Source organism: Melanaphis sacchari, unplaced genomic scaffold (assembly GCF_002803265.2).
Source record: "Melanaphis sacchari strain LSU unplaced genomic scaffold, SCAv2.0 Contig11_pilon_pilon, whole genome shotgun sequence".
NCBI lineage: Eukaryota > Metazoa > Arthropoda > Insecta > Hemiptera > Aphididae > Melanaphis > Melanaphis sacchari.
The window spans coordinates 1,811,475-1,828,005 of record NW_020270469.1 but is presented as its reverse complement, the minus strand read 5'-3'; the positions used below and the strand labels follow the sequence as shown (position 1 = coordinate 1,828,005).

Here is a 16,531-nt window from a genome sequence, read left to right as displayed (position 1 = left end):
TTAAAGGCTCGATTCCAGAAAAATACTTGAAACTTTACATTAATACAACGATACATATATATTGATAACATTATTTTATTTAAAACGACTATATTTTAAATGTATTAAAATAACGTTTAACACCCATACTTTGTATACTATTTATTAGTTTTTAATAAAAAATTATTTCAAGATTTTTAAGATAATGACTGCTACCGTTTAGTTCATTATTAAATTTCTCAACAACTTAACACTGAACTATAGAATAGTATAATCTCATAAAATTAAAAACAAATACTTACTTATTATATTATGACTATGCACAATGTCTGCAGTTTTTAAAGATACTAATTTAGTATTATACCGTCGTCTTTGTGATTGTATGATAAAGTTACTTACATTCGTTCGTAGGTAAGACATAACAAGACATAAATCCAAGATTTACCGAGTCAATTAATCCGTATAACGGTACAAAGAAGATATGAAGAGTGTGAAAAAATATAACGATCTATTACTAGGCGTCACGTAAAAAGGTAAACACATTTACATAACGTATACTTACCAGTTACCAACTGAATTCGTTTTAGACTAAATAAACATATTATGTTTAATCTGGAATTATACAACGTATCTAGTTGTTAATCGTCAAATTCTAATTGAACGATTTTTTCAAATAAAAAGTACGCTAGACAATATATAAAATAAAAATCAGTTTTTTTCAATTCAATATATTAGATAAGTGATGGTCAACAATGGTTATGAACGTTATAATACATATCATGTAGTTGAGGTAAAAAAAAAATCAGTTTTATTATATTTATTTATAAAATCATTTGTCATACTTTTAAATAAATGAACAATATCTTGTTCTACACAAGACTGATTTAAAATGAAAAAACTCTGAATAATAAATGTGTTATGCGACTAAAGATATTAATTTAAAAATAATATCAGGTTTCTAAATATTATTTGAATTCCATCAAATTAAAATTATTTAAATATACTATTATATAATTTATAAATACTCTTTGATTACTCAAAAAAAATTTTTTTGATATTAATTAATTTATAAATGAATATTTCACGAAACAAATACACATACTTCATATATTAACACATAATATTTATTTATTACCAATTTAATCTAAGTGATAAGCATAAAAGAAAACTTAAGATATTTAAATCGAAAATCTATTGAAATTTGTAAAGGTTACGTTTTTTTTCTAGTTTCGTGGTTAAACCAACTTAGAAAGATCTTACTGTATGGTACCTATAAATGTAGAATGAGAAGAATGAGAACTATAGCTTTAAAGTTGTATGTCAATGATAAATCACTACTAGGAAGAATACGATAGTATTATAATGTTCGCTCTTAACGATATATCTAAAGAACAAAAAAAGAAAGGAACTAAAGTAATACAAATGTTTTCTACCTTCTCCCTTATAAATAATTAATGGTCATAGAGTTTAAAATTCCACAGGCCAACACTTGAAACAATACGTTTTTTTCACACACGTGCAAAAGAAAAATATCAATGATATTCTCTACACCATTACAATCAATCGACATCTATTTCGTTGTTTATACGATATAAATTTATAATACATACATATATATATATATATATATATTTATATATATAAAAGTCACAAGTAAAGATCTACCAAAGTAAAATTTTTAAAGTGTCACAAAAGTCCGACGACAAGTGCGACTATACAGACTACGCTTGAAAGTGCAGTATATCTACTTAACAATTATCACAATTATAAAGTGCATGATCGTCATCAGAAGGCTTATGGATTTTACAAATTTATACACACCTAGTAAATAATATTAACACAAATATAAATACAATAAGCTAAATTTAGCTAGTAAAAAAACTGAACAATAAATAATAATATTTTATATATTATATAATATAAAAAAGTTATACTAAATATTTTTAGCGATACTATAATTATTTTAAAGTTTTACTTGGATTTTATTTTTATATACTATATTTACAAAAAATAGACGTTTGATAAGAAATGTATTTGATTTATATTTGATTTTATTCATCTCACAAAATACATTACAAAAATAATAATAATAAAAATTCTAACGACTAGAAATATCACTTGAATTAAACATAAATTCAATATTTATTTTAAAAAATGACCAAAGTTTTTTACTTAATATTTTGAAACTGACTATATCCTCATTTCACTTACAAACATCAATTTGAAGTCCAACAAAATGTAAATAAATTAAAAATGTAATTAAGAATGATTAAATCTCGGTATCATAAAGAATTTACAGTTAAATAAATATGCCACAAATTAGTTACAAATAAATATAATGGTACCTACAAATAGAACATATATTATTAATTTGATGAAAATTGATTTACTACGGATCGACTGAAAGCTTTTAGTAAATTACTCTCTTAGAAAATTACAAATCAAACAAACATCTCATCGGCGTTAAGTAATAAAATAATAAAATACCATCGAGTCTTACTTGAATTTTTCCATAGCCTCGAGGTAGAAAACTAGTAAATAAAATAATCTATATTCCGCTATTAAACTTTAAAAAATATCGCATAACACAATCAAAATAAACATAAATTGAAACATTGGTACCTACTTTAATAAATAGTATTTTATCAGCATTATTGTATGAGATAAAATGGTAATATTTATGTATAATTTATATAAGACTTATATGTAAAATTATTGAAATTAAACCCAAAATCCAATCGTATATGATTAATTTGACGAAATTACTATTATTATTTCAGTTATTGTTGTAATTTATTGAATTTTATTTAAATTTATTGAACTATAGTTTGAGATTATAAATTAAATTGTAATTGCAAGACTTTTACCAATGACCAGGTGACCAAGTACCTACTTATTATACGCATATCTAAATATTGGTTATATCGAAAATATAAATTAAAAAAGAACGTTTAAAAATTTTTTCAAAACCCTTAATAACTTTTCCATTGTTCTATTCTACGTTGATTTCAATATAATATCTTTAACCTATTTCTCTATCTATTAATATCGAGTATTCATTTACTATTGAAAGATTGCATAATAATTTTTTTTTAAAGTAATACACTAAAATTAAATTCTCAACACGTATAATAATATCATGTATATTAATCATTTTATAAGTATTTTAAGTAATTAAAACATGATATAATCATTTTACAATGGTAAATGATGTGTGTAGAGCTAGATATATGTGTTACAAATACAATACCTAATAATATTAAATACCTATACTATGTTACTATATTGTGTTTTATTATGTAACATTTAGAAAGACAAAACGTCTAATCATCCGCTACGACGATAATAGTACCATACGATATTATTAATATCACTTTGTCCAATTGATGATGGTTTTATATTTTCTGACTACATTCTACACCTATATTGAAAATCACTACCAATTTCCTCCTAATATTTGGGCTGAAGTTCCTTCGGCAAACCTAAGGTTTTTTCAATATTTCTTAAAAATTATTTTAAAAACTTTTTTACTAATTACTATTATTTTATTTTATTTTTTAGAACGACTAATTCAACTGAAAGCTTCCATCGAACGTACAATGTACAAATTTATTCGCCTCATCCTCATGACCTCATGTCCATGTAGTTGTTAGGGTATTGATCGAAACACAAACAGAAACGTTGATAAAGATCAAATCAATTCAAAAGAAATCTATAAAATTACAATCCGCTAAAGAAATTAAAAAAATAGAATTTAATATTCAAGCTTTTGACCAATATTTAAATCGTAAGAATACGGAATCTTTATTAAAATAATTAAACCAACTTGGAAACAGATACCAAGGTATAATAATATAATTTATTATTATTATCAAATATACTTTTATATAATATAATGTGACTACTATTGAGACTGTTATGGATTTATAAATATTTTAATTTTATTATTTTCATGTCATAACTATTATTATTATTATTATTATTAAACAATCTAAATACTATTATAATGTAACTACATAGGTTATTACATATTGACTATGAAATCATGACAGGTTATATTTTTAATTATTATAATTATTTGAATAAATATTTTTTGTATAAAACAGTTCAAAATTAAAAATGGCAATGTTGCATAGTTTTTTATGCTCAATCATATCGCAAAAAAAGTATTTTATGCTCAATCGTGTTAAATCCGTATAGATACTTGGCGGCGCTTCGATAATCGTTTGGACAAAGATATATAATAATATAGGAGTTTTTGCCAATCGAACGATTTAAAATGACCAGCTTCCGGCGGTTGATTTATCGATAGAAAATTTCACCTCTTGCCACCCGACGGTAGTACGACAGTGACAACGAAAAGTGGTAAATTGGCACCTATACTAAACTTTATATAATATATATATGATGTCATAAGAACGATTTTCACATAGTAATTTAATGACTAACAGTTCGATAAAATATCATTAATAAATATATATATATATTATATATTTGGGTTAATAAAGATAGAAGGTACATGTTTATATAAAAAGTGATTTACTAGGCTCACCATTACTAGTGATTACATTACAGTCATTACTAGTATTATTTTATTTAAAATTACATATTTTAACATTAAAGGTATTTTTTATTTTTAATAAAAGTATACGCATGCATAGTACATAATATATGTTTACGATTTGTTTGAAAAATAAACTATTATAGTGCTTTGTTTATAATTTGATTACAATTTTTAACAAAATTAGAAATATTTCTTAATACCATTAACCACTTCTGGCGTATTTATATCGCTGTTTACCGAAACAAAAGTACGCAACTGATCAATATAAAAATAAATTTCCGAAATTGACGGTACTTTAAATAAATATGCCGTATATAATATACGTGTCATACAAGACACATTATCTGTTACAGATACGATTAAGAATTATTGCTTTGAACGAAATCAAATTTACTTCTTGTACATGTATGATTAATTACTATAGGCGAATATAAAAACCCATTTTCATTTCAAAATAACATCGCTATATACGGATTATCGTTGTAACCGATATCGTTATATACGACTAAAAGTACTACACATAAGATGTAAAACTAACCAAATACATTGCTTGGAATTGTTTTACCTGGAATATCGCTATATACCGTATCGTAATAAGCGAATTCGACTGTATTTAGATTTTTATTTCATTCAAAGAGTGTTCTGTAATCAAACTTTTTTTTTTCAAATATAAACCATATTGTTTACTGTATAAACTGTTAAGTTTATGATTTTTTTTTTTTTTTTAATGTGTATATTGTATATGTATATCCAAATCAAAATTCGAAAGAGTAAATTCTAAGTTATTAAAATGTATTTATTAAAGTCTATAAATAGTTCTTAAAAATGAGTTTATAAAAATATAAAATACGGTATTAATATTGGATCAGTATTTAGTATAATCGCGCAATACTATTAAAATATAAAAATGTAATAAGTAAATATTAATTACTAGAATTTTAAAATCACCATCGTCCCAAGTTTAAGAATTTACACGAAAATGGGGGATTCTCGTTTGCAAAAAGGAGTTGCTATCAGTACAAGATTCGATTGTCCTTAAATTGTATACAAAATCAATGTTTGAAAATATAGTGCAATTAAGTAAACTTTAAATTCTTAACATCAGAATTTAAATAAATCCATTTAAAGAAAAAAATAGTAGTGATTATACTTGGTAAATTACTTTGTATAATATTTCCTCCCAAAACCGACGAGTTATAATAATTTAAAATGCATACACAATACTCAAAACATATTTTTACATACATATATACTTCTAACGCTACTGTCTCTCAATATATATTTATATTATATATAAGACGTATGACGTGAGGGTGCAGTGAGTAAATGTATACAGCTCTAAATATGCTGGAAAGGATGCTCATCATTACAATAACAAATTGTATACATCGAGACTGTCACATCTGCGGCAGGAAAACTAGACGTGACAGCGACGCTTGAAAACAAAACAAAAAAATTAGGTTTAATACACAAACCGCAAACATTAAAATTTTGAACTTTCTATACATATATTCTTTCAGCATCACTTGGTTAAATGGCACAATATGATAGTTTGTATTATACGAGAGCGTGTACAAATAGTATATTTCAGAAAAACAATATTCATGAGCTGATTTTTAACACTAATAAATAATTTTAACTGAACTTAATGAAATGTTTATCAATATGCTCTTATCTGACTTTAATTTTTTTGTTAATGACTTTAAAAATAAAATTAACTCAATTTGACAAAAAATTAAAAATATATGATTAAATTTATGTTGTGAATAGATCTATTAATGAGCTAATATTATTGTTTTAAAATATAATACAAAATATATTACTGGAATAATATTATACGAAAACTTTTAAACAACGTTAAGTATTTATAAAACAGCATTTTTTATAAATTCAATGAAATCCTGTTCATGCAATAAATCTACGTTATTATTACAGACAAAATATAATTTATAAATTACATAACAGTTTAATTCAAATTGAGGAATTTAAAAAAAAAACCATAAATAAATGAACACAACTTATTGAACTAAAGAAAAAACAAAAATCATAAAAATATTGATATGTATAAAAGTTTATCTAAAATATATTTTATTCAAGAATTATAACATTCATAGCTGTAAAGTTTTAAATACTCAAATTCCGAACATAATTTTTAGTAATATTTAAACAAGTATAACATATAAATTGAGGAATAAAAACGATTAATTAATGTATATTTATTATACTGCTAGATGCTATAAAATTGAAATCGTTTAATTTTCACATTATTCACCATTTGTCTTAGTAACCTAACCCAGATTAGTATTATCTTACAAAAAGATTGCTTTTAGCATACAATAGTTATTTAAATGATTGTATATATAGGAAACACATTGGTACCTAATTATTTTTAAACTTCAGTTATGCCTTGTGACTATTTTACCCTATGTAACTTCAAATACATAATAAAACGTATTTTAATTCATCTTTTGTACAGTGAAATATGCGTGAACGTAATTCGTTATAAAATGTTGAGAAAGTTTTAGAGATTGAAATTTTAAAATACCATAAATGAATAAATAGCATAGTAAAAAAACTTTACAGTATGGAAATAAATTTACTAGTAACATTTCTTTTTATAAGAAAGGAAAATATGGAATAAAAAATCTAATTTATAAAAGCACGAACAAGTTAAATGAAAAACTGATGTTTCTGTCTATATATCGAAACATATTAAAAACAAACAACAAAATACAATAGATATTTTTTTTTTAATTACGCATAAATACTTTAATAATTAAATTAAATATAAAATAAAAAATAAAAATGTATTATATAAATATAAGAAGTATTAATAATTAATAATTTATGTCAATTTTATATTTATTTATAATTAGTTGTCATGGTTTTAAGTAGGTAAGTTAATTGCATGGAAAAAATGGATAAGATAATCCAGTATAATTCAATAACGTTATTATTGTGAATAAAAAACTGTAAGCAAAAAAAGGATTCGATTTAGAAAATAACGACATGTGTTACTATATTATGCATACCACAAATAATTATGCTTAACTATAATAGTGTTAATCACATAAATAATGTTATATAAATTAAATACAAACTAACTAAAAATATTTACACGAGTTTTCAATAAAAACATCAAGAGATAGTAACATTATTTTTGAAAATATTTTTAAATCATGGAAGAACTATCTACAATATAGGTAGAATACCAAATACTGGTATTTTTCACAAGAAAGTATAAATTGTATAAACAATTTATTTTCTATATAGTATGTTCCAACAATGTGGTTATAGTAGCAGAAAAGCAAATAAGATTCGAATGACAAAAGAATCTGACGTAAGTATTATTATAAATATATATTTTATTATTTTCAAATTAATCACAAATACCATGTTTTCAAATCATTGGGTAATAGTACAGAAGATAATAGAGAGCAATAATTCACCTCTAAGGTATGTTAATACAAATATTTTTTTTCCCATTCCGGTAAAAAAATATACTTTTCTATAACATATCGAACCATTTCATCTTAAATGTTCTAAGTATTTTCATATAAACACTTACCCGTCTAAGATTTCCTTCTTTTAACATTAGATCTGGTGATGGGGAACCTCCATAAGACGATTGCTGAAATAAAACAAAATTAACTATGTATTAAATATAAAATAAAATTATGTAATAATTCCAAATTCAATATTAATAACGATATTAATTTATGATCTAATTTAAAAATAAATGTTAATTATGAACGGTAAGAGTATAAAATGGTAGAGTGATTTATATTCAAATTTAAACGTGAAAAAATACATGATTACCTGCAAAAAAATAATGCGATAGTTTTAAATCAAATAATACTACCAATTACCATATTAATCATTATTTATTATATTATATTAGTACATAACCATTAATACGAAAATATAATATAGATTGAATACAGTTTTAACACAAATAATATAAGTTAGATTAATTAATTAATCTCAATAATTACCATGAAGCAATTTATTTTTACTCTTATGTATTAATGAAATCCCTAGAGTTGGCATTTGACCACAACTCAAAACCACATACTATCATAGTTTAGATAAAGTCTTCGATTTTTCTATCTATTGAAATTGTGAATATATTTAATGTACCAATCAATAACAAATATTGCAGGCAAATGCATGTTAGTTAATTTATAAAAATAAAGAATAATTATCAGTTAATGTTTGTTTTTTTTTTTTTATTTTTTTTTTTTTTTTTTTTTTTTTTTTTTTTTTTTTTCATAAACCTTTGTGAAACTATAAATAAAATTATTAATCTGATAATCTAATTATAATCATAAATTATAGAGAAAATTAAAAACTTTAATATCCTAAAAAAAAAAATTTATCTTTTGAAAAATATTAAGTATGTTATAATAACAATATAGGTACTTAAGAATATTTTATTAATCCGACTTCATATGTCCAACTAGTTTATATTTAACTAGCGTCATTTTTAAGATAAAAAACATTTCAGATATTTCACATTTTTCATCTTTAACACACCCATCATATATATCTCAATACTACATATACGAGTAGCTACAGCTTCCATTGGAAACATTTTCCTATTATTACGTAGCATCAAAAATACATGAATACTACACCCTTCTTTCTCTTTTCCTCGCCCTTCGATGGTGGCATTCGTCATCTAATGTGATTTGATGGAATTTCCACATTGTTTGGTGCAAAACGAGTTTCACATCAATTCTATGGAACGAAATTACCAGTGTTTCCCGACCTTCTTTCCCCGAGGGATATCGTTGATGAAATTCACACATAATATTCAAACAGCATTTCCAAACGTTAACAGGATGATTTGTAAACGTCAGATAAGCATATCTAAAATTTATAATATTAAAAAAAAAAAATACAAAAAATAACAAAATATTAGCAAATTCTTACTTCAATTCAAAATAAAATTATAAACACTTGAACATCTATATTAAGCCAATAAATTATTATTTTTAACAGATATAGACGGTTCTTAAATAAATTTATAACCCCAACAAAAATTAATTAACACAAAATTAAATAGCATCTTAAGTTATTTAATTTTATCATAGAGATGTAATTTTAATAATTTCAGTTGCTCATCAACATAGGTTTTTATCTTATGTTAAAAATTACATTTACAATTTGCAGTTATATCAATTTGATTATATAAAAATACTAAAAGTACATAGGTAGGGCAGGTAGGCATAATTATTTTTCAAAGAAATTTAAAATTCAAATTAAGACAAAATTACATAACATATTTTAACAATGAATAGCGATATTAATTATTTTGTTTTAGTTCAAAAATATTATTAATAGGGGCTTAAACTTTTACAAACATTATAAATTTTAATATACATAATGCTATTTTCAAAATATGTAGATTGATTTAAGATATTACCTTTTTATAGTTTTATACTATGAACCCAATCACATTTTTTTTACTAGTTTTATTGACTCAAAAGTTAATTACATTAATATACTATGGTATAAATGTATATTACTTTAATAATTAAATACTATTAATATATAAACGCAATATTTTTAGGAACAATTTAATCAACTTACTGTAATACCAATAGTAAAATAAATTACTTCTGAAGCAATATCAATAAATAGAATTTTGAAATAAACTTATTAATGTTGGTTGAAAATCCGCATGATTAATCATTTATTAAATTAAAATTTAACACATTCATTACAATGAATTACATGACATATACTATACAGAAAATAGTGGTACCCAATTACCAGCCTTTTAAAATTTTATATTACTCCTAGCTTTAATTATACGTATAATGAATAATCTTCGTTAAATTGAAAGAGAATATGGGGGGTTACCGCCTTGGTTTTATTGTAGCATATAGATTCATTTTTTGATAATTCACTGAAATGATACAAGTCAAATATTAAAATAAATCACTCATCCCATTATTTAAGAAAAATAATAGATTTTGGAATAACCATGATGTTTTATTAATATGTGAAATCTTAAAAAGAACATGAAGAAATTAATAAAAATAAAAATGTTTATTTTCAAGTCGATGATGGCAATTTTAAAAATAACATAACAAAATATTACTACATTTGTAGAAAAATATTGATATTTATTTTGAAATTTTATCTACATTAAATGCCCATCCACAACAAAGTGCCTTCATTGGAAGGTCTTTTAATTTATGTTCATACTAAAGCGATTAAATACTTACCTTTATTGTATTTTTTTTTTCATAGATCATGTAATAAAAAAATGTATATTAAAAAAAAAAAAAAACATTAAACGTCAGTGCCACCTTTACAGAAATTAATTTCTAAATTATGAAAATAAATTTTGCTTTCAATTATAATTTTAACTTAATGCTTCTAAATCACGAAGTTTAATTATATTATAATAATTAGTCCCTTTACAAGAGTAAAAAATTATAAGTTTATATATATATATATATATATGCATAAAAATGTAAATGACTATCTTATGTAAAATCAATCAAAAAATAAAATAAAACACAACAAAATTTCAGAAAAAAAAACCGAAAACAATGAATTTGTCTTATCAAAAAACAAGTTCTTTTTGAAATAGTTGTTCAACTTGAAATTATTGGATTTAAACAAAATCAGGTTCAAATGAATGTCAAAACTTTAAAGATGTTATAAAAATTGTTGGAAATCATATGGAAAAAAGAAATCCTATATTAAAAATACAAATGTCTATTTGTTATTAATAACTGTAATACGAATAACTAAAATAAAAATTAAGATGAGTAGAAACGCCGCAGTGTTAGGTTTTTAATTTTTAAATTAATAGAATAAAATTAAAAATAAATCAGCAAAATAGTATTCATAAATTAAAGGTTTGAGTGTTTATATTATGTACCATCGGTTTTTCTTCATTGACCCAGACATCTTTGTCCATAATTACATTTATATATATATATATATAATATACATAATAATAGAAATAATATATCATTGCATTAAATAAAAAAAAATAAAAATAAAAATACATAAAATATTAACTAATTTTTAAAATTCTAAAAACTTAAAAATAATTTATCAATATTTAAAAAAATTAATAAATAAATAAAAGTAAATATTTAAAATTTAGTCTTTTAAATATAAGGAAAATAATTCAAATAAAAACGTCTTTATGCAAAATAGTGTAATAATATTAACATAATAAAAAGTCATAAGAATCATCAACAGAATATTTATCGAAATGAACATCAAATATACAAGTAGTTTGATTACAACCCTTACTGAGAAGAGAGTTCGGATTGTTTACAATCATATATTTCTCATTTCAATCTTTCAGTAATTGAACTTATAAGTTTCTCCCATCACAAACTAGCTGTTTGATAAATATATATATATATATACGTATATTTTATCTTCTTGATAGTAAGTCAGACAGTTTTGACATTCAACACAAAAAATGTGATACTATTCACCAGTCTTAAATCTAGTATAGTATTCCAACTTTTCAAACAAGTGCAATACAAATTTTTAGTTTAAACACTAGTGTTATTGAAAAAAACTACATAAAAACACTGATTACTTGTTTAATTTTATAGTTTAAGATATTTTCAAACTAACTCAAATAATTAAAAATGAATTATTGTAGATAATAACTAAATGTACTTCTTAGATATTATCTAGAATGTAAAAAACATTTGTTATTAATATTAAGTTAGCAAAAACTTTCATGATAAAATATTATGGTCCCAATAAATAATTATTTACCCATAATATTATAAGTATAGTCATGAATTTACTCACATGCTTAAAGTTGGATAATACGAGAATTTTTTAAAACTTAATACAACGTCTTAATAATTTTATATTAAAAAAAAAAAAAGAAATAAAGAATTTCTTTTTATGAATTCTTAAGATAAAAAACAATTATTTATAGAATTTATTTTTTAAATTATTTAAAATACAACTAAATAAATTGTATTTATTAATTTTTAGCAAACCTCGAAAACATTCGATTAAATTTAGTGTAATAAATAAACAAAAACTGGAAAATATTAACCTAATTTTATTTTATTTAGAAACATGACTTAAAGAGTAAAAAAGTTATAAAAATCATCAATTTGAATAATATAATATAAGGTACTTTTTTGTTTTATTTTATCTTAACCTTAGACAGAAAAATTACTAAAATATAATTATGAATTAAGTTGTACAACTCTTGACAGAATTCTAATAAGCAATACACAATTTTATATAAATTAAGTATTAAAAACATATTAATGTTATTGACGTATTCCAAAGTTAAATATATAAAAATGTATAATATTTAGATATATTTACATGAAATATAGCGATAGAATAAACGGACAATTTGAAATTCAAGTATACCTATTTAATTAAATGTTATACGATATCCAACATGACTGCTACGACTGCTAGAGAGACATTTAATCAGTACGATAATATTCTTTGTTAACCAGTGAAAGCGAGTATAGTTAAACCCCAAATGGTTATCGTGCAAGATAAATAACACGGTACAATCACATCCCTGTCGGATACTAGTTGTAAACCTCGCTTTTTATCTATTCTAAGAACACGAGACTAACCAGACGATGCTTCGCAACATTCACCATTCGAACCCTGATCGATATACATTAAGTGATCGATGACCTACGAGTAACGATCAAGTCCATTACATTACCACAATTTAAAAATTAGACCAAAGAATAAAAGTGATTATTATTAATTCACTTTGAAATACTTCAGAAACACGGTATATAGATAAAAATGTAGCTCTCCATTTAGGTACTAGTTTTAATCGTATCATGAATCAATAGACAACTAAGAAAATTATGTCTATTTGTCCCTATTATAATGTAGATTATAACTTTGATCATTTTTGCATAATAAAAAATAAAAATAATATTTTTTTTTTTTTTAATAAACATTAATCTATGAGTTTATTACAATACAAATATTAAAAAAGTACAAATAAACTATGGTATATTTATTTATTATCATATTACATCAAACGACTATACATTTTTTTTTGAGATAAGAAAAATAATAGATTTAAATTTTTCTTAATTTTTAAATAATTTGAAGGTATTAACAATAAATTTAATGAAAATATTTATTTTAAATATGATCATTAGTAATAAAATAAGTAGGTATTTAAAATAACTACTAAATAGTTTAATAATACAATATTACCATTTCACACAGCATAATCAATAAAAAAATTAATTTAGTATATCAATTAACCCACATATGATATCAAAATGGTGTAACATATTCTCATTTATTTTTATTTTTATTAATAATAATATTAACCTATATCACTTCAAAATCCACTAAAAACCCCCAATTACTTATGGAAACGTTGAGTTTAGAGTCTATTGCTCTTTGTTTCATATCAACTTTTATTGAACTAAGAGTAAACTTTTAATTGCCTACGCCCAAATAAGAAAAGTCGCCAAAGAGTTTTCACACGAGTTCAATTTTGTCAAACCACCAGAGGCAATTTAGGAACTATTGTATTGTACCATGCGAACGTATATTATTAACGTAAAATGATTTCCTGTTAATTTCATCTTCATCGTGCAATCCAATCCTCTATAGTAGAGTATAACAGATATTTTCAAACTTTTTTTTTATAGGGTCTGTAATACACTGTTAGCACAAAATAAATTATGTATCCAAAAGAACAAACGCATTTATCTCCTACAAACTCTCTATATTTACGGATATGCACCATCCCAAATCAATTCAAAAACTATAACATTAACCAACAAAAATAAAATTATAATTTGATCTCTGTGAAGACATTTATGATATATATACATATACATTAATGTATTTTATACATAAATTAATATTGAATATATTATTTACATATATTATTATCGTCCGACAAAGCCACGTCTCGCGACATTTTTGAACCCTTTGTGTACCTTTTTGTAAAAGAATTGTAGGCAAAAACTTTTTTTTTAATAACGCATGCGAGTTTTTATAGACGCACATTATAAATTATAATATACATATCTATACCAATAAACAACAGACAATAGTTTATACTTTTTTCTTAACGTTTTTATTCTTTGATTCTTATAAATTTGTTTTCTCCGCTACTTCCTATATTGATTTACGACAGAAAACTTTGCAGCCACTAAATCACTCGGAACCGAACGGACTGCAATCCGATATAGTCCTTTTGTGAGATATCTTTTTTACGTATATATGCATGTTGTGTCTTACAAGTATGTATACGATAATACGTCGATGACTGAACATCCATGTATGTAACCAAACAACTGGTATAAACTTTTATATTTGAGGGGTGGTAGAAGGAGTTGAAGGTTTAGATCGCAAAAAGTGTCAAACGGAACGATTTAATTGAAGCGAACGAAGAAAAACTTTCTGTAAAACAGATAATATAATATATTGTATATAATTACGAGTATGTATGGCATGTATGCGGATGTGCACTGTGTAAGTACTCGATGGCGATCTCAATATGATACAATATTATGATAATATCATTAATGTCGTAGACGTCAACGAGATAAGTCGTATGCATCAGCAGAAGAAAAAACAATCAATTGAAAAATTAACAATATTCTCTTTAAAATATAATAAAAATAAAAACATCGTTATATAGCAATATTATATCCAGCCATCTGGGTGTGTAAGTAATCAAATAATGAAAAAAAATCGTTATTTATTTGTTCTCTAATGTTATCAAATACATTCAGTGCGCTCAGTCTGAAAACTATGCAAACTCGAGAAATTACAAAGGCGACGATTTATACATACACGTCAATTATATATAGATACGTTGTTTATAGATGACACTCTTGAGTTCCATCATTGTATGAAAATTTCACACGACTTATAATATGATTCATTTTTCCGTAGAAAACCTAATCCCTCTTTAATACTAAATAATGTATGTTACGGGAGCATGACATTAATCGACGTACAGCGTTTGTCCATAAATTAACAGTTGAATGCGATTAATTACATAGAATTCTTAGCTAAAACGACTTTAATAAGGATCCCTTTTGTTAAGTACAATAATTAATCCGTCTTTTTTTAACTCTTTTGTAAAATGGACGATTTGTTGGTAATAAATACAACTATACACAGCTACTACAGAAACTCGGAAAATCTTGATTTGTATTTTATAAGATTCATCTTAAAAACTGAAATGTCTTCATTTTAACTGAAAATTAATCAAATATGTACTAATCTAATATCACAGAATACAAAAAGAATAGAAAAAAAATAAAAAACAATCATATAATTTATTTTAATTGTTCTAAACGACCAGGTATTTATAAATATTTATAAAATAATCATTATAGAATTAAATTAAAAGGTTTGGGCTGAAAAATTATAAGAATTAACTATTATGCATATGTTATATTAATGAAATAGAGTAATGGTTATGGTTTACATTATACACCTATGTTTAATAGTAATATGCGATAAGTTATAATAATAAATAAAGAAAAATCACCCACCTAATTTTTTTTTTTAATTAATTACATTTTTTTGAATAAACAAAATATAAAAATCATAACAATACATTAAATTAATATAATTCATGAAAATATTTTTATTTTTTATTTAAAAATTAAATACACCAATGTTGCACATAAATAATATACATTGTCATAAAAAGATAACATTTTTATAATCGATGAAACAAAAAATAAACTTTTAATTTTAAATATAAAATTCTACTTGATAATTTATTTTAAGTAAACAATATGCAAGATAAATTTATATAATGCTACACAACCGGGCTAGAACAATTATGTTTTCACCAGAATGTCTACAATATTTATACATTCTCAAGAAATCATTTCATGAGCTTTAATTTTCATGTACTGCGTATTATAAGTTTAAAATAATTAACAAGTAATAAATGTCCCTAAAATTCAAATTATGCATTTTAGCATGAGCACAAATTGAGGGTATTAA

General features: G+C 23.3%; 1 protein-coding gene across 1 annotated transcript in view; it reads right to left on the bottom strand.

The window, feature by feature from the left end:
- LOC112604429 overlaps positions 1 to 16,531 on the bottom strand; it is a 179,225-nt gene that overhangs the window by 94,561 nt on the left and 68,133 nt on the right. Inside the window, exon 3 of the mRNA XM_025353473.1 lies at positions 8,112 to 8,174. Coding sequence (XP_025209258.1) covers positions 8,112 to 8,174 — 63 coding nt within the window. The remainder of the gene's footprint in view (positions 1 to 8,111; positions 8,175 to 16,531) is intronic.